General features: G+C 47.9%; 1 protein-coding gene across 4 annotated transcripts in view; it reads left to right on the top strand.

Moving 5' to 3' along the window:
• The window catches only part of LOC135507579 (lipopolysaccharide-responsive and beige-like anchor protein), a 334560-nt gene that overhangs the window by 116921 nt on the left and 189683 nt on the right, over positions 1–27956 (top strand). For all 4 annotated transcript variants that reach the window (XM_064927105.1, XM_064927106.1, XM_064927107.1 and 1 more), the window contains exons 34-36: positions 862–923; positions 16526–16590; positions 18437–18545. In XM_064927105.1, the coding sequence (XP_064783177.1) occupies positions 862–923; positions 16526–16590; positions 18437–18545 (236 nt within the window). The remainder of the gene's footprint in view (positions 1–861; positions 924–16525; positions 16591–18436; positions 18546–27956) is intronic.

The raw sequence follows: 27956 nt of genomic DNA, 5'->3' as shown, positions 1-27956 counted from the left end.
ACGTCCTCTCTCTCCCTCTCTCTCCACGTCCTCTCTCTCCCTCTCTCTCCACGTCCTCTCTCTCCCTCTCTCTCCACGTCCTCTCTCTCCCTCTCTCTCCACGTCCTCTCTCTTCTCCCTCTCTCTCCACGTCCTCTCTCTTCTCCCTCTCTCTCCACGTCCTCTCTCTTCTCCCTCTCTCTCCACGTCCTCTCTCTCCACGTCCTCTCTCTCCACGTCCTCTCTCTCCACGTCCTCTCTCTCCACGTCCTCTCTCTCCACGTCCTCTCTCTCCACGTCCTCTCACTCCACGTCCTCTCTCTCCACGTCCTCTCTCTCCACGTCCTCTCTCTCCACGTCCTCTCTCTACGTCCTCTCTCTCTCTCCACGTCCTCTCTCTCTCTCTCTCCACGTCCTCTCTCTCTCTACGTCCTCTCTCTCTCTCCACGTCCTCTCTCTCTCCACGTCCTCTCTCTCTCTCTCTCTCTCTCCACGTCATCTCTCTCTCTCTCTCTCTCTCTCTCCACGTCCTCTCTCTCTCTCTCTCTCTCTCTCCACGTCCTCTCTCTCTCTCTCTCTCTCTCCACGTCATCTCTCTCTCTCTCTCTCTCTCTCCACGTCCTCTCTCTCTCTCTCTCTCTCCACGTCCTCTCTCTCTCTCTCTCTCTCCACGTCCCTCTCTCTCTCTCTCTCTCTCTCTCTCTCCACATCATCTCTCTCTCTCTCCACGTCATCTCTCTCTCTCTCTCCACGTCCTCTCTCTCTCTCTCTCTCTCTCTCTCCACGTCATCTCTCTCTCTCTCTCCTCTCTCCACGTCCTCTCTCTCTCTCTCTCTCTCCACGTCCTCTCACTCTCTCTCCACGTCCTCTCACTTTCTCCAGGTCTGATGTGTATGAAGTCCAGCAGTTCGGTGGTAGAGCTGGTCATGCTGCTCTGTTCTCAGGCAAGTCTTCCATCTTTGTCTCTTTACCTCCACCTCTCTCTTTCCTTCCCTCCCTCTCTCTCCCTCCTCTTCACCCCATCTGAGTTATCGTCCCTATCGTCCTCACCTTGAGGGCAGTAACTCCAGGATGGAGAGATGGAGGAACCATCTCTTCCTATCTCTCCTCCTCTTCACCCCATCTGAGTTATCGTCCCTATCGTCCTCACCTTGAGTGCAGTAACTCCAGGATGGAGAGATGGAGGAACCATCTCTTCCTATCTCTCCTCCTCTTCACCCCATCTGAGTTATCGTCCCTATCGTCCTCACCTTGAGTGCAGTAACTCCAGGATGGAGAGATGGAGGAACCATCTCTTCCTATCTCTCCTCCTCTTCACCCCATCTGAGTTATCGTCCCTATCGTCCTCACCTTGAGGGCAGTAACTCCAGGATGGAGAGATGGAGGAACCATCTCTTCCTATCTCTCCTCCTCTTCACCCCATCTGAGTTATCGTCCCTATCGTCCTCACCTTGAGGGCAGTAACTCCAGGATGGAGAGATGGAGGAACCATCTCTTCCTATCTCTCCTCCTCACCTCCCCTCAGGCCATTCCAGAGTCACCCCAATCTCTCGCTCCCTTTCTCCAAACGAGAGAGAAGGCATCTTTAATGACCGCTGATATTGACCTTAAGGTCAAGGGTTCCCGACCTGTCCGTCCACCTTTGACCCTTAGCGTCGGCCCCGGTGGCCCTCAGCGTTCCTCTGTGGCTGGGGCCAACCTGATGAGGAGGGGAAATGCTGCTTTGCATTGATTCCGGTTAGCAGCCTCCCCTTCTGTTTGGTTGTGTTCTGTGTCCAAGTTTATTTAGTGTGGCGCTGATGGAGGATTCATGAATACAGATGAAGGAATCATAGCAGGTGTGGTGCAGCAGTAGATCAATGGGCTGGGTGTCAATAAACTGGAGATAGATCACACAGCTAATGGTGAGGATCAGGGAGAGGCCATGGTCTGCTGGTCCTGACTGGACATTTACATGTATTAATACACCGCACACACACTCAGGCAGACACACACACACACACACACACACACACACACACACACGCATGCTCTCTCACACACACACACACACACACACACACACACACACACACACACACACACACACACACACACACGCATGCTCTCTCACACACACACACACACATCTGTAAACACATACACACAAGTACACAGAAATACACAAACACCCATCCACATACATACAAACACCCCCTCACACAGTGTGTTACACACACATACAAACACCCCCACACACAGTGTGTTACACACAGATACAAACACCCCCACACACAGTGTGTTACACACAGATACAAACACCCCCACACCCACACACAGTGTGTTACACATGGATGAGAGACACACCTCGTAAATAATCACAAACATACTATTTCCTTATAGGCTTGTAGGAACACATACACTGCTTCTATACAGACAAGTACCCAACCAAATGCACTCACACCCCCACAGTGCAGAGACACACACCACCAAAGATGCAGGATAACAACTGTTTCCCCGCTGGGCCTTGTTTGTTAGCAGAAGAGGGGTTTCCTATTTAAAACACCACAAAAAACAGAAAACACAATTGATTAATGACACCTCTCTCTCAGACCGCACTGCGCTTTTTTTAATCTGTTTTATTTTAAAAAGAAACACCGCCTTTCATCTGCCTTTTTCCTCCTCCTCCCCTCCTCCTCCCCTCCATCCCATTTACTTCCCATTATTCACTTCACTTGTTCTCCAAAAGAGAGGTAATCTAGAGAGATTACACATCCGTTCTGGTGTCACCGGGGCAGTGTGGATGTGGGCTAGCGGGGTGCGGGGACGTCGGGGAGGGGAAGTGAACCCTAGCGGTCCTGGAGAGAGGGAGGGAGGGAGAATAAATGACATGCTCTAATGCCCCTATTTGTCATATCTGTCAGGGTGTTGTTTAATGCTAATATAATCAAAGGCAGAATCTGGTGATTGCCGACCGAGAGAAAGAGGGCCCCTGGCCCCCAGTCCCACTGGTCTCTCTCTCTCTTTCTCTCTGAAGCATTATGACTTTCTCTCTCTCTATGGGAAAAGGGAACGGTCCAAGATGGCGTTGATTGCTTCAGTAAATCATCCAACCAAATTCTCTCACAGCCGAAGCAAATGTAATTGTGTTGTTGTGAAGACGGGAGGGGGGGGAGTATGGTGATATGATCTACCTTGATTAGGAGAGAGGGGGACCGGGGCTCAGGGAGAGAGAGAGAGAGAGAGAGAGAGAGAGGGGGACCGGGGCTCAGGGAGAGAGAGAGGGGGACCGGGGCTCAGGGAGAGAGAGGAGGACCGGGGCTCAGGGAGAGAGAGGAGGACCGGGGCTCAGGGAGAGAGAGGAGTACCGGGGCTCAGGGAGAGAGAGAGAGGGGGACCGGGGCTCAGGGAGAGAGAGAGAGAGGGGGACCGGGGCTCAGGGAGAGAGAGAGAGAGAGGGGGACCGGGGCTCAGGGAGAGAGAGAGAGAGAGAGGAGGTTGGGGACCGGGGCTCAGGGAGAGAGAGAGAGAGAGAGAGGGGGACCGGGGCTCAGGGAGAGAGAGAGAGGGGGACCGGGGCTCAGGGAGAGAGAGAGAGAGGAGGTTGGGGACCGGGGCTCAGGGAGAGAGCGAGAGAGGGGGGGACCGGGGCTCAGGGAGAGAGAGAGAGAGAGGGGGGGGACCGGGGGCTCAGGGAGAGAGAGAGAGAGAGGGGGACCGGGGCTCAGGGAGAGAGAGAGAGAGGGGGACCGGGGCTCGGAGAGAGAGAGAGAGAGAGAGAGGGGGCTCGGAGAGAGAGAGAGAGGGACCGGGGCTCGGGAGAGAGAGAGAGAGAGAGAGAGGGGGACCGGGGCTCGGGGAGAGAGAGAGAGAGAGAGGGGGACCGGGGCTCGGGGGAGAGAGAGAGAGAGAGGGGGGGGACCGGGGCTCGGGGAGAGAGAGAGAGAGGGGGGGACCGGGGCTCAGGGAGAGAGAGAGGGGGGGACCGGGGCTCAGGGACAGAGAGAGAAAGAGGGAGGGGGGGCCGGGGCTCAGGGAGAGAGAGAGGGGGGGACCGGGGCTCAGGGACAGAGAGAGAAAGAGGGAGGGGGGGGGCCGGGGCTCAGGGGAGAGAGAGAAAGAGAGAGGGGGGGGCCGGGGCTCAGGGAGAGAGAGAGAAAGAGAGAGGGGGGACCGGGGCTCAGGGAGAGAGAGAGAGAGGGGTGGACCGGGGCTCAGGGAGAGAGAGAGGGGGGGACCGGGGCTCAGGGAGAGAGAGAGGGACCGGGGCTCAGAGAGAGAGAGAGAGACCGGGGCTCAGAGAGAGAGAGAGAGAGAGAGAGAGAGGGACCGGGGCTCAGAGAGAGAGAGAGAGCGACCGGGGCTCAGAGAGAGAGAGGGACCGGGGCTCAGGGAGAGAGAGAGAGGGACCATGGCTTAGAGAGAGAACAAGATCTGTTTTTCTTCCCTGGGTTAAATTCCATCTTCCAGCCAGACTTGTGTTGTGGCGATAATTACATTTTTCCCCGTGATTTGCGTGCACCTCTGTTTCCCCTCTCTCTCTCTGACTGGGAAAGTGATAGAAAGAAGGAAAGAAAGGCAGGGAGTGATTGATGATGTTATGTAGCCCAGCTGAAGGGCCTTCCGGCACAGGAAATGCTCTTGAACCCCACAGGAAGTTCTTCAATTGGCGGCCATCTTGAGAATGTAGACCCTAGCGTTGGTCTGCGAGCCCCAAGCATTGGTCTGCGATGGGAGGAGATTGAGATGATTTTGATTGATTTGTCTCTCTTCTCTCTTCCCCACCCTCCTCCTCTCACTTCATCCCTCTCATCCAAGATGGCGCGATGCGATAGCTATCGTGTCTGAAATGTTTTATTAATTTCCTGAGGGGTTGAGATGGAGTGGGACCGGGGTCAGAGGTCGAGAGGCTAGGGGCCACAGAGGAGTTTTTAATCACGCCTCGTATGAGACATACAACACAGGGCCACTTCAGCCTGGCATTGAGGAGGGGGTACTAAACCACTGTTTGATAGGACCCCGTCTGTTAAGAACGCTACTCCTCTACCCAATTAAAGATCCATTTTGATCTGAGATCAGAGACATTCATGTCAGAGACGTTATTGCTTCATTGCTTGGTCTCTTGTGGTTGTATTGATCAGTATATACAAAGTGATGGAATAATGACCTAGTGATAGATCCAGCATTTCTCTCTCGAGGATGAGGTGCAGTCGTGTAGATGTAGAATCCTGTACCGTAGGTCCAGTTGTTGTTTACAAGCTTGTTGATTAAGGAAGGCATTTCATTTGGCTCTTTTAATGTTTCAATTAACTCATTGGTTTTCTGGCATCCGTGGGCTTTTTAGTAAGTCGGCCAGAAATATTATTTTCATTGGGATGGCAATCTAACTTTGGGTTGATGAGGAACTGCATCCACGCTCATTGTTAAGTCGAATCCTTTGGACTAAAAGGAGGGATGGAAGAGATGGCTCTGATCCAGCTCCCCAAGCGGAGTATCAAGACATCCTGTTCCTCTCAGGTAATTGCTTGCGATGGATCCTTCAAAGCTGAGACTTGTTGGGTATTACGTGACTATCATCTCTGAGATTTTGTCAGTCCGAGCTCACCGCTCTCTCCTCAAGGCCTCTCTCCTCACCGACAACGGCCTTAATTCGCCGTGACAGGCTCTCTCCATGACAACGAACAGTGGCCTAGCTTCTCTCTGTCACCATGTCGGATCTACAGCCTTCAAAGGTGCGTCACTTAAAAAGGTTTCCATCCACAACACTGATAAGTAGATAATGCTGACTCAGTTAAAGGTCTGTCTGCGTGTGTGTCTGCGTGTGTGTGTGTGTGTCTGTGAGCATACATGTGCTAAGCTAGTCTCCTCTCTCCTCCACTCTCCACTCTGATAAATCATCTCATTGGATACAGGACAGTCCACTATCAGAGAGGCGTCTGTCAGATAAATCAGCCAGCAGCGCGGTCTGTGTCCTGTAGGTCACTGGTTATTGTCTGAGCAGTCTGTCAGGACATCCAACCTTACAGCACTTATCACTACATCCCTCCTGTACATAGAGAGGTGTGGAGGGAGGAGTCAACTACCATCCTGTACATAGAGAGGAGTCAACTAGCCTGCTGTACATAGAGAGGTGTGGAGGGAGGAGTCAACTACCATCCTGTACATAGAGAGGTGTGGAGGGAGGAGTCAACTACCATCCTGTACATAGAGAGGAGTCAACTAGCCTGCTGTACATAGAGAGGTGTGGAGGGAGGAGTCAACTACCATCCTGTACATAGAGAGGAGTCAACTAGCCTGCTGTACATAGAGAGGTGTGGAGGGAGGAGTCAACTACCATCCTGTACATAGAGAGGAGTCAACTAGCCTGCTGTACATAGAGAGGTGTGGAGGGAGGAGTCAACTACCATCCTGTACATAGAGAGGTGTGGAGGGAGGAGTCAACTACCATCCTGTACATAGAGAGGAGTCAACTAGCCTGCTGTACATAGAGGTGTGGAGGGAGGAGTCAACTACCATCCTGTACATAGAGAGGTGTAGAGGGAGGAGTCAACTACCATCCTGTACATAGAGAGGTGTGGAGGGAGGAGTCAACTACCATCCTGTACATAGAGAGGTGTGGAGGGAGGAGTCAACTACCATCCTGTACATAGAGAGGTGTGGAGGGAGGAGTCAACTACCATCCTGTACATAGAGAGGTGTAGAGGGAGGAGTCAACTACCATCCTGTACATAGAGAGGTGTGGAGGGAGGAGTCAACTACCATCCTGTACATAGAGAGGTGTGGAGGGAGGAGTCAACTACCATCCTGTACATAGAGAGGTGTGGAGGGAGGAGTCAACTACCATCCTGTACATAGAGAGGTGTGGAGGGAGGAGTCAACTACCATCCTGTACATAGAGAGGTGTGGAGGGAGGAGTCAACTACCATCCTGTACATAGAGAGGTTGGGGAGTCAACTACCATCCTGTACATAGAGAGGTGTGGAGGGAGGAGTCAACTACCATCCTGTACATAGAGGTGTGGAGGGAGGAGTCAACTACCATCCTGTACATAGAGAGGTGTGGAGGGAGGAATCAACTACCATCCTGTACATAGAGAGGTGGGGGAGTCAACTACCTTCCTGTACATAGAGAGGAGTCAACGAGCCTGCTGTACATAGAGAGGTGTGGAGGGAGGCATCAACTACCTTCCTGTACATAGAGAGGAGTCAACGAGCCTGCTGTACATAGAGAGGTGTGGAGGGAGGAGTCAAGTACCATCCTGTACATAGAGAGGTGGGGGAGTCAACTACCATCCTGTACATAGAGAGGTGTGGAGGGAGGAGTCAACTACCATCCTGTGCATAGAGAGGTGGGGGAGTCAACTACAATGGTGTACATTGAGAGAAGGTGGTGGGGGAGGAGGGTGGGCAGGAGTGTACAATTATTGGTAACATGATTGCATATGTACGACTGTACTCATGTACAAATTAAGTTATGTTTAGGCTTTTGTGCAAGACTGTGTCAGCGTAGAGGTCACTGCTAGAGCGGCAGGTAGCCTAGAGGGTTAATAGCATTGGGCCAGTAACCGAAAGGTTGTTGGTTTAAATCCCAGAGCCGACCAGGTGAAAGATGTGCTGATGTGCCCATGACCAAGGCTCTTAATGCTAATTGCTCTTGTAAATTCCTCTGCATAAGTGTCTGCTAAATGACTCAAATGTAAATGCTGTATAAGGCAGTACCATTTTCTTTCTACATTTTACCATGTACACAAGCTGACAAGCACAGACACTGATATGAGAACGAGAGCGAGGCAAGTACATTCCGAACCCTTATGAGTTTGGAACCTGGAAGGTAAGATAACATATATTACTATATTAATAGTACCTGTCAGTCTCCACTCTGCATGTCAGGTAAACAAATCCTTTATTTGAAACAGGATTATGTTCACGTATAAATAATCCCAATTTACGCCCGCCGTTTTGCACCCCCCCCCCCCCCTCGAGCCTGAGCAGACTCACAGTAAAGCAGCCTGGTGCCAAATTAAAATCCACTCAATTTTAGGAGGTCCCCCTGGCCACTAGGCCCCTCTTCCTGTCAGGAAGGGTCCCCCTCTAGCTGCATAGCTCACATCAGCAGGGTGCCGCAAGAATGAAGTGCCGGTTGGTGTTACTGTTTTCACTCCTCCCAGCCAGGAGAGTACCTTTCAAACACTGTCTAAGTGATATTACCCCTCCCAGACAGGAGAGTACCTTTCAAAGACTGTCTAAGTGATATTACCCCTCTCTGACCAGACAGGAGAGTACCTTTCAAAGACTGTCTAAGTGATATTACCCCTCCCAGACAGGAGAGTACCTTTCAAAGACTGTCTAAGTGATATTACCCCTCTCTGACCAGACAGGAGAGTACCTTTCAAAGACTGTCTAAGTGATATTACCCCTCCCAGACAGGAGAGTACCTTTCAAAGACTGTCTAAGTGATATTACCCCTCTCTGACCAGACAGGAGAGTACCTTTCAAAGAATGTCTAAGTGATATTACCCCTCTCCTCTGAGCCAGGAGAGTACCTTTCAAAGACTGTCTAAGTGATATTACCCCTCTCTGACCAGACAGGAGAGTACCTTTCAAAGAATGTCTAAGTGATATTACCCCTCTCTGACCAGACAGGAGAGTACCTTTCAAAGACTGTCTAAGTGATATAACCCCTCTCTGACCAGACAGGAGAGTACCTTTCAAAGACTGTCTAAGTGATATTACCCCTCTCTGACCAGACAGGAGAGTACCTTTCAAAGAATGTCTAAGTGATATTACCCCTCTCTGACCAGACAGGAGAGTACCTTTCAAAGACTGTCTAAGTGATATTACCCCTCTCTGACCAGACAGGAGAGTACCTTTCAAAGACTGTCTAAGTGATATTACCCCTCTCTGACCAGACAGGAGAGTACCTTTCAAAGACTGTCTAAGTGATATTACCCCTCTCTGACCAGACAGGAGAGTACCTTTCAAAGACTGTCTAAGTGATATTACCCCTCTCTGACCAGACAGGAGAGTACCTTTCAAAGAATGTCTAAGTGATATTACCCCTCTCTGACCAGACAGGAGAGTACCTTTCAAAGAATGTCTAAGTGATATTACCCCTCTCTGACCAGACAGGAGAGTACCTTTCAAAGAATGTCTAAGTGATATTACCCCTCTCTGACCAGACAGGAGAGTACCTTTCAAAGACTGTCTAAGTGATATTACCCCTCTCTGACCAGACAGGAGAGTACCTTTCAAAGAATGTCTAAGTGATATTACCCCTCTCTGACCAGACAGGAGAGTACCTTTCAAAGAATGTCTAAGTGATATTACCCCTCTCTGACCAGACAGGAGAGTACCTTTCAAAGACTGTCTAAGTGATATTACCCCTCTCTGACCAGACAGGAGAGTACCTTTCAAAGAATGTCTAAGTGATATTACCCCTCTCTGACCAGACAGGAGAGTACCTTTCAAAGAATGTCTAAGTGATATTACCCCTCTCTGACCAGACAGGAGAGTACCTTTCAAAGAATGTCTAAGTGATATTACCCCTCTCTGACCAGACAGGAGAGTACCTTTCAAAGAATGTCTAAGTGATATTACCCCTCTCTGACCAGACAGGAGAGTACCTTTCAAAGAATGTCTAAGTGATATTACCCCTCTCTGACCAGACAGGAGAGTACCTTTCAAAGACTGTCTAAGTGATATTACCCCTCTCTGACCAGACAGGAGAGTACCTTTCAAAGACTGTCTAAGTGATATTACCCCTCTCTGACCAGACAGGAGAGTACCTTTCAAAGAATGTCTAAGTGATATTACCCCTCTCTGACCAGACAGGAGAGTCCCTTTCAAACACTGTCTAAGTCTGATATTACCCGTCTCTGACCAGACAGGAGAGTACCTTTCAAAGAATGTCTAAGTGATATTACCCCTCTCTGACCAGACAGGAGAGTACCTTTCAAAGAATGTCTAAGTGATATTACCCCTCTCTGACCAGACAGGAGAGTCCCTTTCAAACACTGTCTAAGTCTGATATTACCCCTCTCTGACCAGACAGGAGAGTACCTTTCAAAGACTGTCTAAGTGATATTACCCCTCTCTGACCAGACAGGAGAGTACCTTTCAAAGAATGTCTAAGTGATATTACCCCTCTCTGACCAGACAGGAGAGTACCTTTCAAAGACTGTCTAAGTGATATTACCCCTCTCTGACCAGACAGGAGAGTACCTTTCAAAGACTGTCTAAGTGATATTACCCCTCTCTGACCAGACAGGAGAGTACCTTTCAAAGACTGTCTAAGTGATATTACCCCTCTCTGACCAGACAGGAGAGTACCTTTCAAAGACTGTCTAAGTGATATTACCCCTCTCTGACCAGACAGGAGAGTACCTTTCAAAGACTGTCTAAGTGATATTACCCCTCTCTGACCAGACAGGAGAGTACCTTTCAAAGACTGTCTAAGTGATATTACCCCTCTCTGACCAGACAGGAGAGTACCTTTCAAACACTGTCTAAGCCTGATATTACCCCTCTCTAACGAGACTGGAGGGGGAACTGGTGTGTCGATAGGCTACAGACCCTGGGCTGCGCCCCTTGGCACACGGTTGGGGTTTAGGGGGCTGGTGAGGGGGGAGGAGAGAGGGAGGAAAAATAACACTTTGATTGCACTGATCTTGAACCTTGTGTGTGTGTGTTTGAGTACGCAGCAGGGTGTTTGCTCCGGCTGTGAAGAGTGATGGGGAAAGCATTCGGCCCCGGAGTTTCAGAGCATTCCTCCTCCGTCTTTCACCTTCCCCCACGTCCCCTGGTTCCTAAACAGCTCATACTACATGACTACTTGATCCATTAAAAAGTCGGCAGAAAGGGGTAGAAATGCAACCAGTGGACATCTGTGAATACTTGTTTGGTCTAGTCATTGATTGATTGATTGAAATGTTATTGGGAAAAATATGTACTGGGTACAACCCAGGGGATAACACATTAAAGCAAAATGAACTTGTTTCCAACGTGGCCCCCAATGGAATACACACAATATGGACAAAAAACAAGAAAACAACAGTAATCCCTACAGTACATAACAGCCCCATACAACAACATTCAAGCATAGAATAAATCAATACAAAACCACCCTACCTTGTTATGTATGTACCACCTGGTTTTATAACCCACTTTGTAATCCAAGGCAGATTACACCATCTGAAAATAATTTGTCAATGTCTGCCTTGTTCACAAACAGAAGACTGAGTGAGAAAGTCAACCACGGACAGCTCCAGGTTGTTTTCACCTTCGGGTCATTAAGCGTCGTAGTCCTCTAGCTCTCAGGTCAGAGAGTATTGCTCTTGTAGCCGTAGTGATGCCGTGCTCCGGGCACGCGGGGGGTTAAACTCCACGCCCTGCCGCCATCTATTTTCAGCCTAGAGGTTAAAGGTCAGGGGTCGGGAGAAGCCAAGTGCTCCAGGGAAGAAAGTCAATGTCTGCTGATCTGCCCATTGACTTGAGGAGAGGTGTCCATCTGTTAAACAGGTTAACTCTGGAAGGGTCGGATCACTGAAGCTCTGACAATGAACCATATTATCAGCTATTACACTGGATTAGTGCAGGTTTACTGTTCGATGGTGAGAACATCGTTTAGCATTGATAATATTTTGGGGTGATTTCAAACGAGTGTTTGCTTGTATTTTTTTATCCTAGAAATGACCCATGTGAGTGTCTTATTAGTCATTTCCACTATTCTCAATCACCACCCTTAAATACTAATCACTCCTCAACCCAGATAAATATTAGTATTTTTTTAGGTGTGAATGTGATCACACAAACACGGAAGCAAGCCATTTTTTAAGAGAGGTTTTCCTTAAACACAGATGGCATCTGAGAACTGGCATGTGGGGTTGTTGAGTGTTGAGGAAGTCCCATCCGCAATTAGACTTTGTCGACACTCGCTGTCACAAGTCCTTTCGATACGGCGACCAGATTAGGAAATGAACGAGTCAACTTCCTTATCCTTCAGCAACTGGTGACAGGTGGAATGAGCATTCACCTGTTGACTCTGAAATGAATGCATCTTGTTTGCACAATGTCTTTGATCTCTCATCGTAGACAAAGCTTATCAATTAGGAATGTTTTTTTAAGTTTGCAAGTCAAGAGACATTTGGATACAAATGAGAATATTCTGTCGTTTCACAAACATTTATGTTTCATTATTCTGAACGGCTTCTGTGTAACCGTCTTGTCTCCACGTGGTTAAAAGGTTTAACCACCAACTTCACTTCATATCTACTAGTATCATCTACTATAAATGCATGTTTCTGTGGCTTTACTGACACGGTTTCTTCTTCTGTCTTTTTCATTGTTAAATGTGAAACCGATGGACAACAATGAATGAGTTCTCTTCCTCCGTCAGCCCTTAACAGGAGAGCACGGCATGTTATGTCTAGCGGTTCTCATCGTGACTGTATGACACCACGTAATTCAGTTTCCTCCTGACCAAAGAGACACAGTAGTCATGTTTTGTTTGTGTTTGTACATTTTCTAAGGCGTAGCTGTAACAACGAGACTACCCCGCGTCCCAAATAGCAGCCTATTCCCTAAATTGTGCACCGTAGGCCCCGGTTAAAAAGTATTAAGTAGTGCACTAAATAGGGAATAGTGTTCCATTTGGGGGACACAACTCTCCTGGACTTATTTTTGTTCTCGTTCCGAAGCTGAAAGGAAACACACAGTACACACTTAGAGCTTTGTGATTTGTGCTTTCTTTGTCTCCTGTAGAGTCATATTCCCCAGCCCCTTTACCAAACTAACAAATACTTGTGATTATGACTGATGGGACTGAAACACACAAGCGACTTGTTTATTTTTGGTGAGGAGAACCCAGGCTGTTTTTTTGGGGGGTGGGTTAACAGGGTTTGGTGTGGTGTTGTGCCCGGGCTTGACGTTTCAAAGAGGAGTTTGTGGGGAAGTCTGTGTTTTGTCACTGGTTGTGGAGTTTAAACCTTCATTATGGATAATCAGTGGTAATGAGGAAGTGTGTGTGTGGGTGGGTGTGGGGACTCATTGCCATGGAGTCATCAGACATAAACCAAACATAGAAACTGGCTTATTGACTTCTGATTGAGAATGGCATTTGGTTTGAATGGAGCTTTGCTTTTGATCCTGACATTGGGGAAACACACACGCTGGGTTATGGTCCAACATCAGGATCACATTGACTGGTGGTCGTACCGATGAGACAGGACCAGGGGTAGAACATCTTGTCAGGTCAGAGGTGAGAGGTCACAAATGGCTGCTTGTATCCTCTCATCAGGGTAAGGATGGGGTTATGGAATGGCCCTTATCACAGCCATAAAAGCCTGACCGCACTGACCAGGGCAGCCAAAGAAATCCATACCCCATCACAGAGCTGTCTGATAGATAGCCTCCCGTTTGTCACCATGAGGTGTGTGTGACCCCTCTGATTAGGGTCATAACCTTTTTTAATTCAACAATAATGTCATTTTCTGTCTCATAACGGGGACATTAGTCTTGTTTATATGACCCTGGCGTGCCTGTTCAGAATGCCTCGTGGGAATCTGTGGTAATGTGAAGTGGGATGGTTAATCACAAGTGATTGAAGAAAATAATTTAAACTTCTGCTCCATGCCATTGTACTGAAAAAAGATTTCATTTTCACACCAGCAGAACTTACATCAAAAGAAGCTGTCCATGATGAGCTCTGTTTTGGAATATATCAAACAAGATCCCTTCAGTCACTAGAACAGTTCAATAGTATCCAGAGGGCAGCAGTAAGGAAACTCCCCGCTCTCAGGAGACAACGTCCCCTTTCTCCTTCTTCCTTGTTGTTCCTGAGAGCAGAGCCAGACCTGTTTATGTCTCCACTTCCTGTGGTGTTTATTTCAGGCCCGGTAGGACTGCGTGGCGCAGCGCTGCATAGCATAACATAGAGTAGCATTGCGTGTCCCCCACTGCTTGCAGGGCAGGTCTGCCGAGGCTCATGGCTATCGTCATTCAGCCTTTGAGGCCCATTGGCCTGGGTCATGTTCTTTAGGGCAGGCAACGGAAAACGTTTTCAAATGTTTTTCAACAGAAAATGAAAATGAGTGGCTCTTATTGGATAAGTCTAGCTTGTCCCTCCCCATTTGGTGCCCGAAACGGGGCTCACTGTCAAACTCACTGTTTCTACTCCCCTCACAGACACACTGGCCTATTCCCTCTGTGCACACTTTATTATGACTGTGTAGTCAACGCCAATAGGGCCTAACGGGACACAAAACACTGCTGCATTCTGGTTAAATGACCCAAGTCTGTTATCCCACTAATCTACAGTTGGTTACAGGCTGGTTGAGGATGTACAGGCATTGGGACAGAATGGTTTCTGTTCTGCCTGGGTGTGATTGGTTCTGATGTCTTTTCATTTGTCATATTATCAAGATGGAAAATCTGTGGTGCTGTTGAAAAGCATAATGTGTGCACGTACACACACACACACACACACACACACACGTCTGATTTGGTATTCGAAGCAAATGAGCTCTCTCTCCTCTAGCTCTGTCTGTCATCTATCTTCAGCCCCCAGGCCTCTGTATGTTTACCAAGGACGTCTACACACACCAACACCCAGCTTCCAGCTCCCTCTATCAGTTGAAGAGATGATGACAGCACAGTTAAATACACTGACCACTGTCCTGTCACACACACACACACACACACACAAACCGTAGCCCTCCCTCCACTTGTTAACACAGTTGGACCTTGTTTGTTTTGGTTACAATGTATCTGTTCTCCATTTTCACTACCAGTCAAATAGTGTTAGATATACAGTATATCACTGTGTGTGTAAAGGAAGATTTTGGGGGTCAGGGTTTGTTTACTGTCACAGGAAACAACTAGTGATTAGACATTTAATTATTAAACAAAGACCGTTGCTGACCCACCATACCGACATGTCCTGACAATGTGTCCTGTTGAAGTTGTGGGTGGTTTTGTTTGGGCATTAGCTATTTGAATGTTTTCTGTCCGTATCCCCAAGAAAGGGGAAGGAGAGAGCGAGAGCTAAACGTCCGACCCACATGGCCAGCTCCTTGTTGTTTTATTATTCTTTTGACGGTTGCGTTGAGAAGGTGTTGAAAGATTGAACCGAACATGAAAGACGGCGACCGTCAAGTTCCCTTTCCTGACCAAATTGCCGATTTAAACTCACTCAGGGCCGCCTTGGCGTTTCAGCTGCGGTTTATTGAATTGTTTAGACTGACACCTTTGACCATAACACTGCTCAAAGGGAGGAAATGTGTGAGTTATATCATGATAAATGCCTTCACTTCCCTCCCTTCTCATTCCTCTCCTCCAGCGAGCTGACTGCCAGAAACAGCAGCTCTTCTATAGGGCTGCTATGTATACCAGCTGACTGCTCCTTGTTCAGGCTCACTCAACATAATATTATACAGACATAATTGGTGCTGAGGGCGGAAGGGGCAAAATGAATCTTTTATTTCTCATTCTCTTTCTAACTGTTCCTTCATTTACCCCTCTGTCCATCCACACTGACTTATGTGTAAAGTCATGTGCATAGAGTAACAGTATGTGGTTTCTGTGTTGTTGCTCATGTCCCAGTATGTGGTTTCTGTGTTGTTCCTCATGTCCCAGTATGTGGTTTCTGTGTTGTTGCTCATGTCCCAGTATATGGTTTCTGTGTTGTTGCTCATGTCCCAGTATGTGGTTTCTGTGTTGTTGCTCATGTCCCAGTATGTGGTTTCTGTGTTGTTTCTAATGTCCCAGTATGTGGTTTCTGTGTTGTTTCTAATGTCCCAGTATGTGGTTTCTGTGTTGTTGCTCATGTCCCAGTATGTGGTTTCTGTGTTGTTGCTCATGTCCCAGTATGTGGTTTCTGTGTTGTTGCTCATGTCCCAGTATGTGGTTTCTGTGTTGTTCCTCATGTCCCAGTATGTGGTTTCTGTGTTGTTCCTCATGTCCCAGTATGTGGTTTCTGTGTTGTTTCTAATGTCCCAGTATGTGGTTTCTGTGTTGTTGCTAATGTCCCAGTATGTGGTTTCTGTGTTGTTCCTCATGTCCCAGTATGTGGTTTCTGTGTTGTTCCTCATGTCCCAGTATGTGGTTTCTGTGTTGTTTCTAATGTCCCAGTATGTGGTTTCTGTGTTGTTGCTAATGTCCCAGTATGTGGTTTCTGTGTTGTTCCTCATGTCCCAGTATGTGGTTTCTGTGTTGTTCCTCATGTCCCAGTATGTGGTTTCTGTGTTGTTTCTAATGTCCCAGTATGTGGTTTCTGTGTTGTTTCTAATGTCCCAGTATGTGGTTTCTGTGTTGTTGCTAATGTCCCAGTATGTGGTTTCTGTGTTGTTGCTCATGTCCCAGTATGTGGTTTCTGTGTTGTTGCTCATGTCCCAGTATGTGGTTTCTGTGTTGTTTCTAATGTCCCAGTATGTGGTTTCTGTGTTGTTTCTAATGTCCCAGTATGTGGTTTCTGTGTTGTTGCTCATGTCCCAGTATGTGGTGTCTGTGTTGTTGCTCATGTCCCAGTATGCGGTGTCTGTGTTGTTGCTAATGTCCCAGTGTTTGTGTTTCAGGAGTGGCAGAACTCTATCCAGAAGAACGCAGGCTTGGCCTTCATCGAGCTGGTCAACGAGGGCAGGTACGTTTTCTGACACGCACACGGACACACACCGTCCGACCATCACCACTTCATTATGTCCCACTCTGGCCGATCCATAGCGCGGCCCCTGGCCCTCGAGGCTCCAGGCCCTCACGGTCACCATTAGGGGCTCTATTGAAGAGAGAAATCCATACTGGAGTAAAGAGGATCTGTGGCACTGAGGGGAGCCGTATAGAGTTCAAGGCTCTGTCAATACCTGCCTGTCCCGGAGGGAGGGACTGACGGAGGACGGGTGACAGGGGTGACTGCAATCACTGACTCCTCATGACGCTTGGGAAATCTCCCATCTTCCTTGTCCCTCTCCATGTCCCTTCTGCTGTCCGTACTATCCAGGATCAGCATTCCCAAATCACTCCTGGGACCAAACAACTACCATCAATTTGGAGTTAGAGGTCCTGGATTTACATTAACGATCCCCCGGGCTGGAGAATTACCGAACGCTAATCTAGGATAATGTTAATGCATCCACTGATGGACTTCCTCACACACACACACACACACACAAGCTCACACACACAAGTAGTAAGAGGAGGAGGAGAGAATCGAAGAGAGAGAAGGAGAGGAAGAAGAGGTGGAAGAGAAGCAGAAGGAGGGAAGGAGTAGGATAGAGGAGGAAGAAAAGTGGAAGGATTAGAGGATGAGGAGGTTGTAATCCACTCCAGAGGGGCTCCAGAAAGCCTGTTGATTTGCAATGGGGGGCTGTAACACTATACCCCATCAACTCCCTGTTTAGAGGTGTGTGTGTATGTGTAAGAGGTGTGTGTGTGAGCGGTTTGGGTGAAGTATGTGTGACTGTCCAAGTGTGCGCATGTACTATATTTGTGGGTGTGTGTGTGTTTGTATGCTCGTGTGTGTCTGTACATGGTTTTATGTGTGTGTGTCTGCCTGTGTGTGAAAGAGTGTAGAGTAAGGCGTCATAAAGAGAGTGTTGAGGTTATTGATGGCTGGGCCAGGGGCCGGGGGTTGGAGAGGCTACAGAGACCCAGGCACCTCCGCTCCCCCGCTGCCCTGCTCTGAAACAGCAGGCTTGGGTTACAGGCCCCAGGCCCGGCCCCTAGCCTGTTATTGTTCCACTTTGCACAGGCCTGACCTCTGGGGCCAGTGAGTGGCCTCTCTGGCCCCTATACACGCACATACACGCACACACACACATGAATGTTTTATTAGCTTCGATAAGAAGAAGGGCTACATATGTAGTAACAGGAGCAAAGGTTCCCCCTGTGTCAGATGCATATCATTATCAAATCAATTAGCGCATGTAAGGTCCCTGTTAAAAGGATTTTGTGTGTGTGTCTTGTCCTAATCACATTTCCTGCTCATTTTGCATGCTTAATTTTCCTCTTTTTATGTATGTTAAAGGGGAGGTCTTCAATTTTATGTATTTTTTAGGGTTATTAAAGGCGAGGTCATCAATTTTATGGATGTTATACGTTAAATGGGAGGTCGTCAATTTTATGGATGTTATACAGTTATTAAAGGGGAGGTCTTCCATTTTATGGCTGTTGTACGGTTATTAAAGGGGAGGTCTTCCATTTTATGGATGTTGTACAGTTTATTAAAGGGGAGGTCTTCCATTTTATGGATGTTGTACGGTTATTAAAGGGGAGGTCTTCCATGTTCAGGGACTGCAGCACTCATATTGTAGCACATTGTGAGAGCTTGTTTGTGCAGTTTTTATGATGTATGAAAGGTTGAAACCTGTTCAATCAGGTTATCACCTATTAGTCAATTAATTAACTTTGTTTGACCACTTACTAAATAATAATACTTTTTGTATGTCTTCCACCAGTTTTATTGTCCTTCCTCTGTCCTTCCTCTCTCTCAGGCTACTGAGCCACACCATGAAGGACCACCTGGTGCGGGTGGCCAATGAGGCTGAGTTCATTCTGAGCCGACAGAGAGCCGAGGACATCCACAAACACGCTGAGTTTGAGGTAAAATACATTCTGGGCCAGGAAACTGGCTAACATGAAACTACCACATTAAATCCAAAATGGAGTCTAGATTTAAGCTCGGGTGAATGATTGAGGAGAATAGACCAGGCAGCTGGTAAACAAGAGAACATACTTGATCCAAAATGGCTCCTGACATAAAATAGGAATTTGAAATTACCCAGGCTGGTGCAGGTAGCCAGCAAACAGGAAAATCCATTCAATCTAAAAATGGAGTCCTGATTTTAGCTTGAGAGGGAGAATGACTTGAGGAGAAAAACTTAACAATGAACCGATAACTTCCAACCCCTTTCCTGACCCTCGTATCTTGGAACAGAAACATAGTCCTCATTTATTTATCCTTTCCATGTCTTTTTGTGAGAGCAGCAGGAGTTATTTTAGTATATTCATAGCTTTAAGCAGATCCCATTAAGCTGAGGTTGATAGGATAGGTTGATAGTTAAATATTTTCATGTGCTGTCTGGCCATATTGAACAAAAACAGCTCAGAATGTAACACCCAACGAGGGGGTATAAAGTCCTCTATACACACACACGCACACACACACACATGACGGTCTGTCAAGTCATTACAGACCTGTCATAGCAACCTAGAGAACAAATGTTGTCTTTTCAAAGACAACCCCAACACGTATAATAACATCTTACACTGGAGAGGCCGGCTGTAGTTTACGTTTGGCACGGCATCCTAGCCAAACAGCCTCCATGTTAATTTATCCCCGTACCTCCCGGCCTAGCGCCAACCTCCCAGCCTAGCGCCAATCTCCCGGCCTAGCGCCAGCCTCCACCCTCCTCCTTCATCCCTCTCTCCTCCTCTGTCTCCGTCCTGATCTCTCTGAATCCGTTCCTGCCCTGCTGAGAGCCTGTCTGTTATAGTCCCGCTGGGGAGTATTTCCACAGTGACAGGAATACAGCATCCTCCATCCCTCCCTTCATTCCCCCTCCTTTCTCAAGACCCTGGCAGTACTTAAACCTGCAGACAGCCCACAGAACTGCTGGTCTGAAGGGCCGACTGTCTCAACCCCCCGTCCCTCCACCCTCACTCGCCCCCTTACCGTAGTTGTAAAATGTTATGCTTTCTTTAAGGTTCAAGGAAGGGTCTCTCCTACAGAATGAAAAAAAGCCCTCATGACTGTTTAAAGCAAATTGTTGAGGGGGTGGAAAGGAAAGCATGTCGATGGTTTGCCTCAGGTTGGTTGGTTGCCTCGGTTCGTTTGAATGTTTGCTACCATGTTCTTCTAGCTTGTGTCCCAAATAGCACCCTATTCCCTATTTAGTGCATTACTTTTGACCAGGGCCCATAGAGGGAATATGGTGTGATTTGGGATGCATACCCTAGTAGAGTCGGCATATCTATCTGACTGGCAACAGCAAGTACACACTGTCCACCTCCTTTCCACCCACCGGCCTCACCCTGTCAATCATTTCCTCGGGAGGTGTGTTCTGACTCGACCAGTCGTCCAATCATCGTTATTGCGGGGCAGGCAGACCCGGGTGTTTCTGCAGATTTCTGACGCTTGACACACACAGCCTATTTGGCGAGGCTAACACTCCACACACAGGGCGTGTGTGTGTGTGTGTGTGTGTGTGTGTGTGTGTGTGTGTGTCAGACAGCTGTGTGAACAACAGCCAGATAGAGGTGTGGAGAGGAGGAGGGGCCTGAGGCACAGACAGTTGGCAGCTCCATAAGAACACAGGACAGGGCTCACAATCTAGCCTCCACCTCACTGCCCTGAGGTTATGAACAGGAGTGGTGTCTGAGTCCGTGTCCCCATCACTCCCCATTTCCTCCCTCAAACTCACCATGATTAGGCCATGTTATGTTCTCTCAGCCGAGTGAGGGCCAGGATATGTCTGCACCGATGGAAACACACACACACACACACACACACACACACACACACACACACACACACACACACACACACACACACACACACACACCAGGGGCTGTCCCCAGCTCTCCAATTCTATCTAATTGGCCCACGTAGTGGTGGTGATGTTCCTGTCCGCATCACTAGTCCCTCTCATCGTATCATCTGTCTCCCTCTGGCACCGAGGAGTCCTACAGGAGGAAACATCCTTTGACTGGATCCTACTCTGATATACTGTAAGGAAAGCAAAAGGAACACATTGTGTCGTTACATTGGACCTATTTTTCCCACATCGTCCTACAAGAGGGCCTAGTTAGTGTCTCCGTTTTCTCTCCATCGTCTTCCAAGCAGGCCCAATATAGTTGGTGTGTGTGTGTGTGTGTGTGTGTGTGTGTGTGTGTGTGTGTGTGTGTGTGTGTGGGGTCATCTTTGACAGTACCGTTGAGTTCCAGAATGAGGATGTGCCTGACGAGCCTCAAAGACAGCCAAGGACATCATTGTTTCCTGTTCCTGTATTATTTAGTAGCTCCAGTCCCCGGTTGTCTCCAATACAACCACAGTGGTGGAGAAAGAATACCTTTTTAACAGGCTGAAATCTCATTCTGTTCTGTGAGGGAGATAGTATTTGTGTTCTTGTAAATGGGTGTGAATCCACTCATTAACCCCTAATAGATTTAGTATTGGGTACATGTATACCACAACTGTTTTGTCTTGTTTGTTTCTTATGTGAAAGCCATTGGATTGGGATTCTCTGTCCCAAGCACTGTGTGCAGGGACCTATTTCACTACGCAACCCACATATCGCACAAAGTGTTAGAACTCTTTGTTGTATTTGTGTCCAACCACACCGTCCTTCCTCTCAGCCCAATCAACTGTAATCAGATACCCACTAACCACCGTAGCCAACTGTTAACTCTCTTTGTTAAAGACTGTTGTTTAGTATTCTCTCTCTGTTCTCTCCCCTCACCCCCTACAGTATAGCCAATCAACTTTAATCAGATACCCACTATAGCTAGGGCCAAATCTATGTTTCACAATTGAATTCCCCACTTAAATGTAGCCGCTCCTCTGTGACCTCTGGAAGAAGTGAGGCCCTGATAAGTGCAACCACTGATATTGCCGTATTGATTTTCCTCCATTCCGGCTCTGGCTTGAGCCCTCCTCGAGCCATCAGTTTCATGGTTTCATTTTGCACCGCCATCATAAAAATAACAGCCCCAATGAAACATGCCCCAGGGGAAAACAGTTTTCCTCGCTGTCTTCAATTTTATTTTTTATTTTAAATCAGTGTTTGTTCACCTGCTTCTCAGGTTTACTGTTGGAGGACAGAAAAAGAAACATGTTGGGGTGTGGCCGAGTGCATAAAGTAGGTGATTTGGTTGTGCCCTGACTGCCACACCCTTCACTGTTTTAAAGAATCTTACTGCTGAAATGAATTGCACCTTTTGTGTGTTTCCTGTTGACTATCACTTGGGGAACAGAGTAGTCCTTCTCCACCCTGGCAGGGGTCTGGGACTAGGTCCTTTGGCAGTGGCTCTCTACCACTACAGATACGGACCGTGAAGGAAACAGCAGCCACCAGGAAAGTGAATTATTCAATAGATAAAAACAAATTTATGTTTGCTCCCTGTCAGAGTTCATATCCACGGGAAGGGTGTGATAGAGGAGCCGCGTGATTTAGACACCCTTTGCTTTGGAGACTCGTAACATATGCTCTCTCTCTCTCTCTCCCTCTCCCCCCCATCCCTCTCTTTCTTTCTCCCTGTCTCTTTCTCCCCCTCCATCCCTCTTTTTCTCTCTCTCTTTTTCTTTCTCTCTCTCTCTCTCTCTCTGAATTGAGTTATCTTTGGCATGGAGAGTAAGTTATTATAGCGGTTTGAGGGTGACAGAGATGAAGATAACTGGAGGGGGAAATCCAATTACCTTTTAGTGGTCTCTATCTAATGGGATCCTTAACGTGGAAGAGATCTGCAGATCGCATGGCCACGGCCCTCCTTCTACGATGAGAGAGAGTGTTTTTTACAGCATCCTTTCATGAAGGGTGAAATGTGGTGGGTTGCGGGGCCACGAGAGCAGAGGAGGTCAGAGATACGGAAGACCCAGATCATTTCTTTTATCTCACTCTTTCTTTTTTTTTATACCCCACGGTTGGTTCTTTAAGAGTGAGGAAGATCCAGGTCTTTTCTTTTATCTGCCTCTCCTTCTTTCTCTCTCTGACTTTCTCCCCCCCAAGACCCAGTCGTTGATTCATCCCCCAGCCGCTGTAATATACAACTAATTGAATTGACTCTCTCTCTAGATGCTATAAAAGCCGGGAGATCCAGCTAGCGATATCGCCGTAATTAGCGACTTAGCGTCATTGTCCCCCTCTGTCTGGCTTGTAAGGCGATCCCTCTCCTCTCCTCTCGCCTCAGAGTTAATGACATTAACATTGAGCTGATGCTCATTATATTCCACCACGACAGAGTCGTTAGCACAACGCCCCCACACAGTGCACTGAGCTTACTCTTCCTCACAGATCACAGCCATGGACAGGACACACACACAGAATTGACCGCACACTTAACGTTTGAAACGCCATGGAACGGAGGGCGACACAATTTACATTTTGAAGTGAAACAAAATGAACATGAGGGTTAAACATTTTCGCTATTTATAACGCAAAAAAACAGTACTATAATGTAACCTGCTGTAAAGGAAAAAAGCTCTGTTCTGGTCAAGAACAAACACTGCCGTTTATAGGGTGCTTGGACCAAATGTGGTTATCTTCATAGGTCTATAAACCATCTGCTTCAGTGTGAGAGAATTCCACAACAAACTGTTTCAATGTCAGAGGATATAGGTTGTGACCCCAATCTCCCATACCGTCTAGAAGAGCCCCCTGCAGGTCACCACTCTGGCTGTAGCCCGACAGGCGTCAGGTGCCACCATCTGACACATTGTTTACAACGTATCAACACAACACTCGCCGTTCTGACCGACAGTCGTCACCTGTCATAGGGCGGTCACAGCGTGGTTTATAGACGACAGCTATAGAGCTGGGAGAACAGCCATCTCACTATGGTGCTGGTGAGACCCTCTGGGTAATGCCGGGGAGGCTTGTTAGCTGTTATTAGTGGGATTCGTTTGGGATTCAGTAGATTCAGTAGACCCTCAGAGAGAGAGTACTTACCCAGCAGTATTCTATGTCTCTGTCTACCTCTTCCCTCAGAGAGAGAGAGAGTACTTACCCAGCAGTATTCTATATCTCTGCTACCTCTACCCTCAGAGAGAGAGTACTTACCCAGCTGTATTCTATGTCTCTGTCTACCTCTTCCCTCAGAGAGAGAGAGAGTACTTACCCAGCAGTATTCTATGTCTCTGTCTACCTCTACCCTCAGAGAGAGAGAGAGTACTTACCCAGCAGTATTCTATGTCTCTGTCTACCTCTACCCTCAGAGAGTACTTACCCAGCAGTATTCTATGTCTCTGTCTACCTCTACCCTCAGAGAGAGAGAGAGTACTTACCCAGCAGTATTCTATGTCTCTGTCTACCTCTTCCCTCAGAGAGAGAGAGAGTACTTACCCAGCAGTATTCTATATCTCTGTCTACCTCTACCCTCAGAGAGAGAGAGTACTTACCCAGCAGTATTCTATATCTCTGTCTACCTCTACCCTCAGAGAGAGAGAGTACCTACCCAGCAGTATTCTATATCTCTGTCTACCTCTACCCTCAGAGAGAGAGTACTTATCCAGCAGTATTCTATATCTCTTGTCTACCTCTACACTCAGAGAGAGAGAGAGAACTTACCCGGGAGAGGGGGAGAGAGAGAGTACTTACCCAGGAGAGAGGGAGAGGGGGAGAGAGAGAGTACTTACCCAGGAGAGAGGGAGAGGGGGAGAGAGAGAGAACTTACCCAGGAGAGAGGGAGAGGGGGAGAGAGAGAGAACTTACCCAGGAGAGAGGGAGAGGGGGAGAGAGAGAGAACTTACCCAGGAGAGAGGGAGAGGGGGAGAGAGAGAGAACTTACCCAGGAGAGAGGGAGAGGGGGAGAGAGAGAGAACTTACCCAGGAGAGAGGGAGAGGGGGAGAGAGAGAGAGAGAACTTACCCAGGAGAGAGGGAGAGGGGGAGAGAGAGAGAGAGAACTTACCCAGGAGAGAGGGAGAGGGGGAGAGAGAGAGAACTTACCCAGGAGAGAGGGAGAGGGGGAGAGAGACTAGTATCCCAGTGTCTGGCTCTTCTCTGTGTGTAATTAAGTCCCTAGGTGATGCCTCTTGCACCGCTCCTCACATCATTATCTTTGCCCAGCTGACCCAGAGCTGTGAATAGCACATATACGAGCTCCTCCTCCCGACTCCCTAGTCCCCTTTACTACATGCAAACTGACATTTAGTCTCTGGAGTAGGGCTCTTGCCTTGCCTACTATCTTTGTTATCCCGTAGAGGGACATCATTTTATTGATTTCATTTTACTGAGGAGTTGGAGAGGACTTCTTGGAAAGGATAATTATGTTGTATAGTATTGAGTAAGGCTGTGTATTCATCAAAATAAATATGTGGAATAAGCAGATTCTCAAGTGCAATTGAATGTATTTTCAAGGCAGACACAATCCTGATGTGGAGTTAAATGTGTTAAATGTACAGCACTAAAAGAAGAAAGGGCATGTCCTTGGTGCGTTCCTATTGTTATCTCTTCTGTTTGGAGTCATTACTCTGCATCCAGACAACTAGCCGAGCGCTAGCCAGCGTTCCAGAAGAAGTGGATTATTTTTCATCTGCAGCGCCTCTGCCTTCATTTGACTATTTTTCACCCCGGAGAGGACCGTTAACAGGTGTGATTCGTCACGTGCTGGCGCGACCTTGGAGTGCTTCGGGAGTCAGAGTGGATGGAACCTTCAGCCCAGCTTAGACTAATGGTAGCTACTGATTGGAGCGGGGCTTGACACAGCTGCTTGTTTGAGCAGGGAGGGAAGGGGGTGGGGGGGGGGGGGGAACGAGAAGAGCGAGAGAGTGAAAGAGAGGAGAGGATGCCGCTGGGAGGAGAGATGAAGAGTCCTGCCAACTAAGCATTGTGACCAGTCCATTAAAAACCCACAGCAGCCACAGGCGAGGGACATGAGAGGGGGATGAGGGAGATACTTTGATAAGTGTTGCGCCTGCGTTAACCTTGATGGCCACTATCGGGACGATGCATGCCTCTGGGATCTGTTTGGCTGGATGAGATTATTTTTTCCTCAGCAGGGAAAATCAATACTCTGCGAGCGCGGCGTGACAGGGGCATCATTTCAGAATGGAAGTGGCTGTCAGACGTCGACATTCGATGACTTTTGTTCGCCGTTGTGCTTTTAAGCCTTCATTTTTCTCCTTGGTCTTTCTACCCCCCCCCCCCCCCAACTCTTTGTTTGAGTTAACCAGATGGTGTTATATGTGGCCATTTTAAACTTGAGGGCAAGAGATCAAGTGCGAGGGGGAATCTTCTTCAGAAACCAATTGTTTCAGCATCTCTCTTTTGTCTAGTAACCCCTCCTCCCATCGTTCTGTAAGGAATTCCTTATTCCTAGGAATATTTGCATTCCCTCTCAGAACACGACAAGGACACGCACCCCGGGCGGACAGTTTCCCCACTTTAAATGAGACCCTCTGGGGACGGCTTGTCGGAGGACGTGAGAAAAGTGGAAGAGGAGCGCGAGACAACGAGGCGATAGCCGACCCCTCTGTGTGTCTCTAGCTGGCTTCTCTACTGCACCACACAATGTCAAGGCTCAGAGTACACATCAAGCATTGCTTTAATAAGATCCCACTGTTGTGTGTGTGTGTGTGTGTGTGTGTGTGTCGTCGCCCTTTTCTCCAGCAGAACCTTGAGCGGTTTGTGATGTCATGAAACGAGCGCCTTGAAGGCTGAGGCAGTGTGGCACAGAACCATTTCAAGGTCCTTGGCTCTGTCACTCACTGTAAGTGATAAACACAGGCTTTATATCTGGTAATGAGGCCTGTATCCCCACTCACACCCTCATTATACTAGTGAACCCCTCAGGCCCTGATGGGAGAGCGTGACAACAACTCCAGCATTTAGAGGGGGGTTGACAGCGTATTATTCTACACGCAGAAACCTATGCCATATGTTCTGGCCTTTTGAATTGTACTCATGCAGTTGAGTCAGTGGATTTGTATCTGTGAGATGTGCTGGAATGCCTGACCCTCGTGTGTGTGATTTTTCATGTTGCCTTCTCATATCATTATCCTATTGTAATTTAGCCAGTGGTTAGGCCTGTTTCCTTTCTAAATCACACAGACGTTTCTCTGGTTATTGACTTGAGCTTTGCGTGAATTGTCCGAGACACATCTCCATGTAATTTACTCGATTAATGCCAACCCATTATCAGTCTGTCTTCTCCGGGCACCTTTTTCCACCAGAGTAGACGCCAGCGCCCGTCACCCTCCGAGCCTGTCAGCCAGCTCATGTAATGGAAGGTGCTGCCCATGATTACACTGTCTCAAGTCATAAGGTCTCACGTCACGCCGTCCACACACATACACACACAGCTTCCTCCTCACCGGTCCTGCTCGCTCGCTCTCCAAAAGCATGTCTTGTGCCTTTTACTTCTGACTTCCTCGTTTGAATCTGGCTACCAGGTAGACTAGACATTGATCCTGTTGTCTGAATCTGGCTACCAGGTAGACTAGACATTGATCCTGTTGTCTGAATCTGGCTACCAGGTAGACTAGACATTGATCCTGTTGTCTGAATCTGGCTACCAGGTAGACTAGACATTGATCCTGTTGTCTGAATCTGGCTACCAGGTAGACTAGACATTGATCCTGTTGTCTGAATCTGGCTACCAGGTAGACTAGACATTGATCCTGTTGTCTGAATCTGGCTACCAGGTAGACTAGACATTGATCCTGTTGTCTGAATCTGGCTACCAGGTAGACTAGACATTGATCCTGTTGTCTGAATCTGGCTACCAGGTAGACTAGACATTGATCCTGTTGTCTGAATCTGGCTACCAGGTAGACTAGACATTGATCCTGTTGTCTGAATCTGGCTACCAGGTAGACTAGACATTGATCCTGTTGTCTGAATCTGGCTACCAGGTAGACTAGACATTGATCCTGTTGTCTGAATCTGGCTACCAGGTAGACTAGACATTGATCCTGTTGTCTGAATCTGGCTACCAGGTAGACTAGACATTGATCCTGTTGTCTGAATCTGGCTACCAGGTAGACTAGACATTGATCCTGTTGTCTGAATCTGGCTACCAGGTAGACTAGACATTGATCCTGTTGTCTGAATCTGGCTACCAGGTAGACTAGACATTGATCCTGTTGTCTGAATCTGGCTACCAGGTAGACTAGACATTGATCCTGTTGTCTGAATCTGGCTACCAGGTAGACTAGACATTGATCCTGTTGTCTGAATCTGGCTACCAGGTAGACTAGACATTGATCCTGTTGTCTGAATCTGGCTACCAGGTAGACTAGACATTGATCCTGTTGTCTGAATCTGGCTACCAGGTAGACTAGACATTGATCCTGTTG

Source organism: Oncorhynchus masou, chromosome 21 (assembly GCF_036934945.1).
Source record: "Oncorhynchus masou masou isolate Uvic2021 chromosome 21, UVic_Omas_1.1, whole genome shotgun sequence".
Taxonomy (NCBI): domain Eukaryota; kingdom Metazoa; phylum Chordata; class Actinopteri; order Salmoniformes; family Salmonidae; genus Oncorhynchus; species Oncorhynchus masou.
This window is presented reverse-complemented; position numbering and strand designations above follow the sequence as displayed.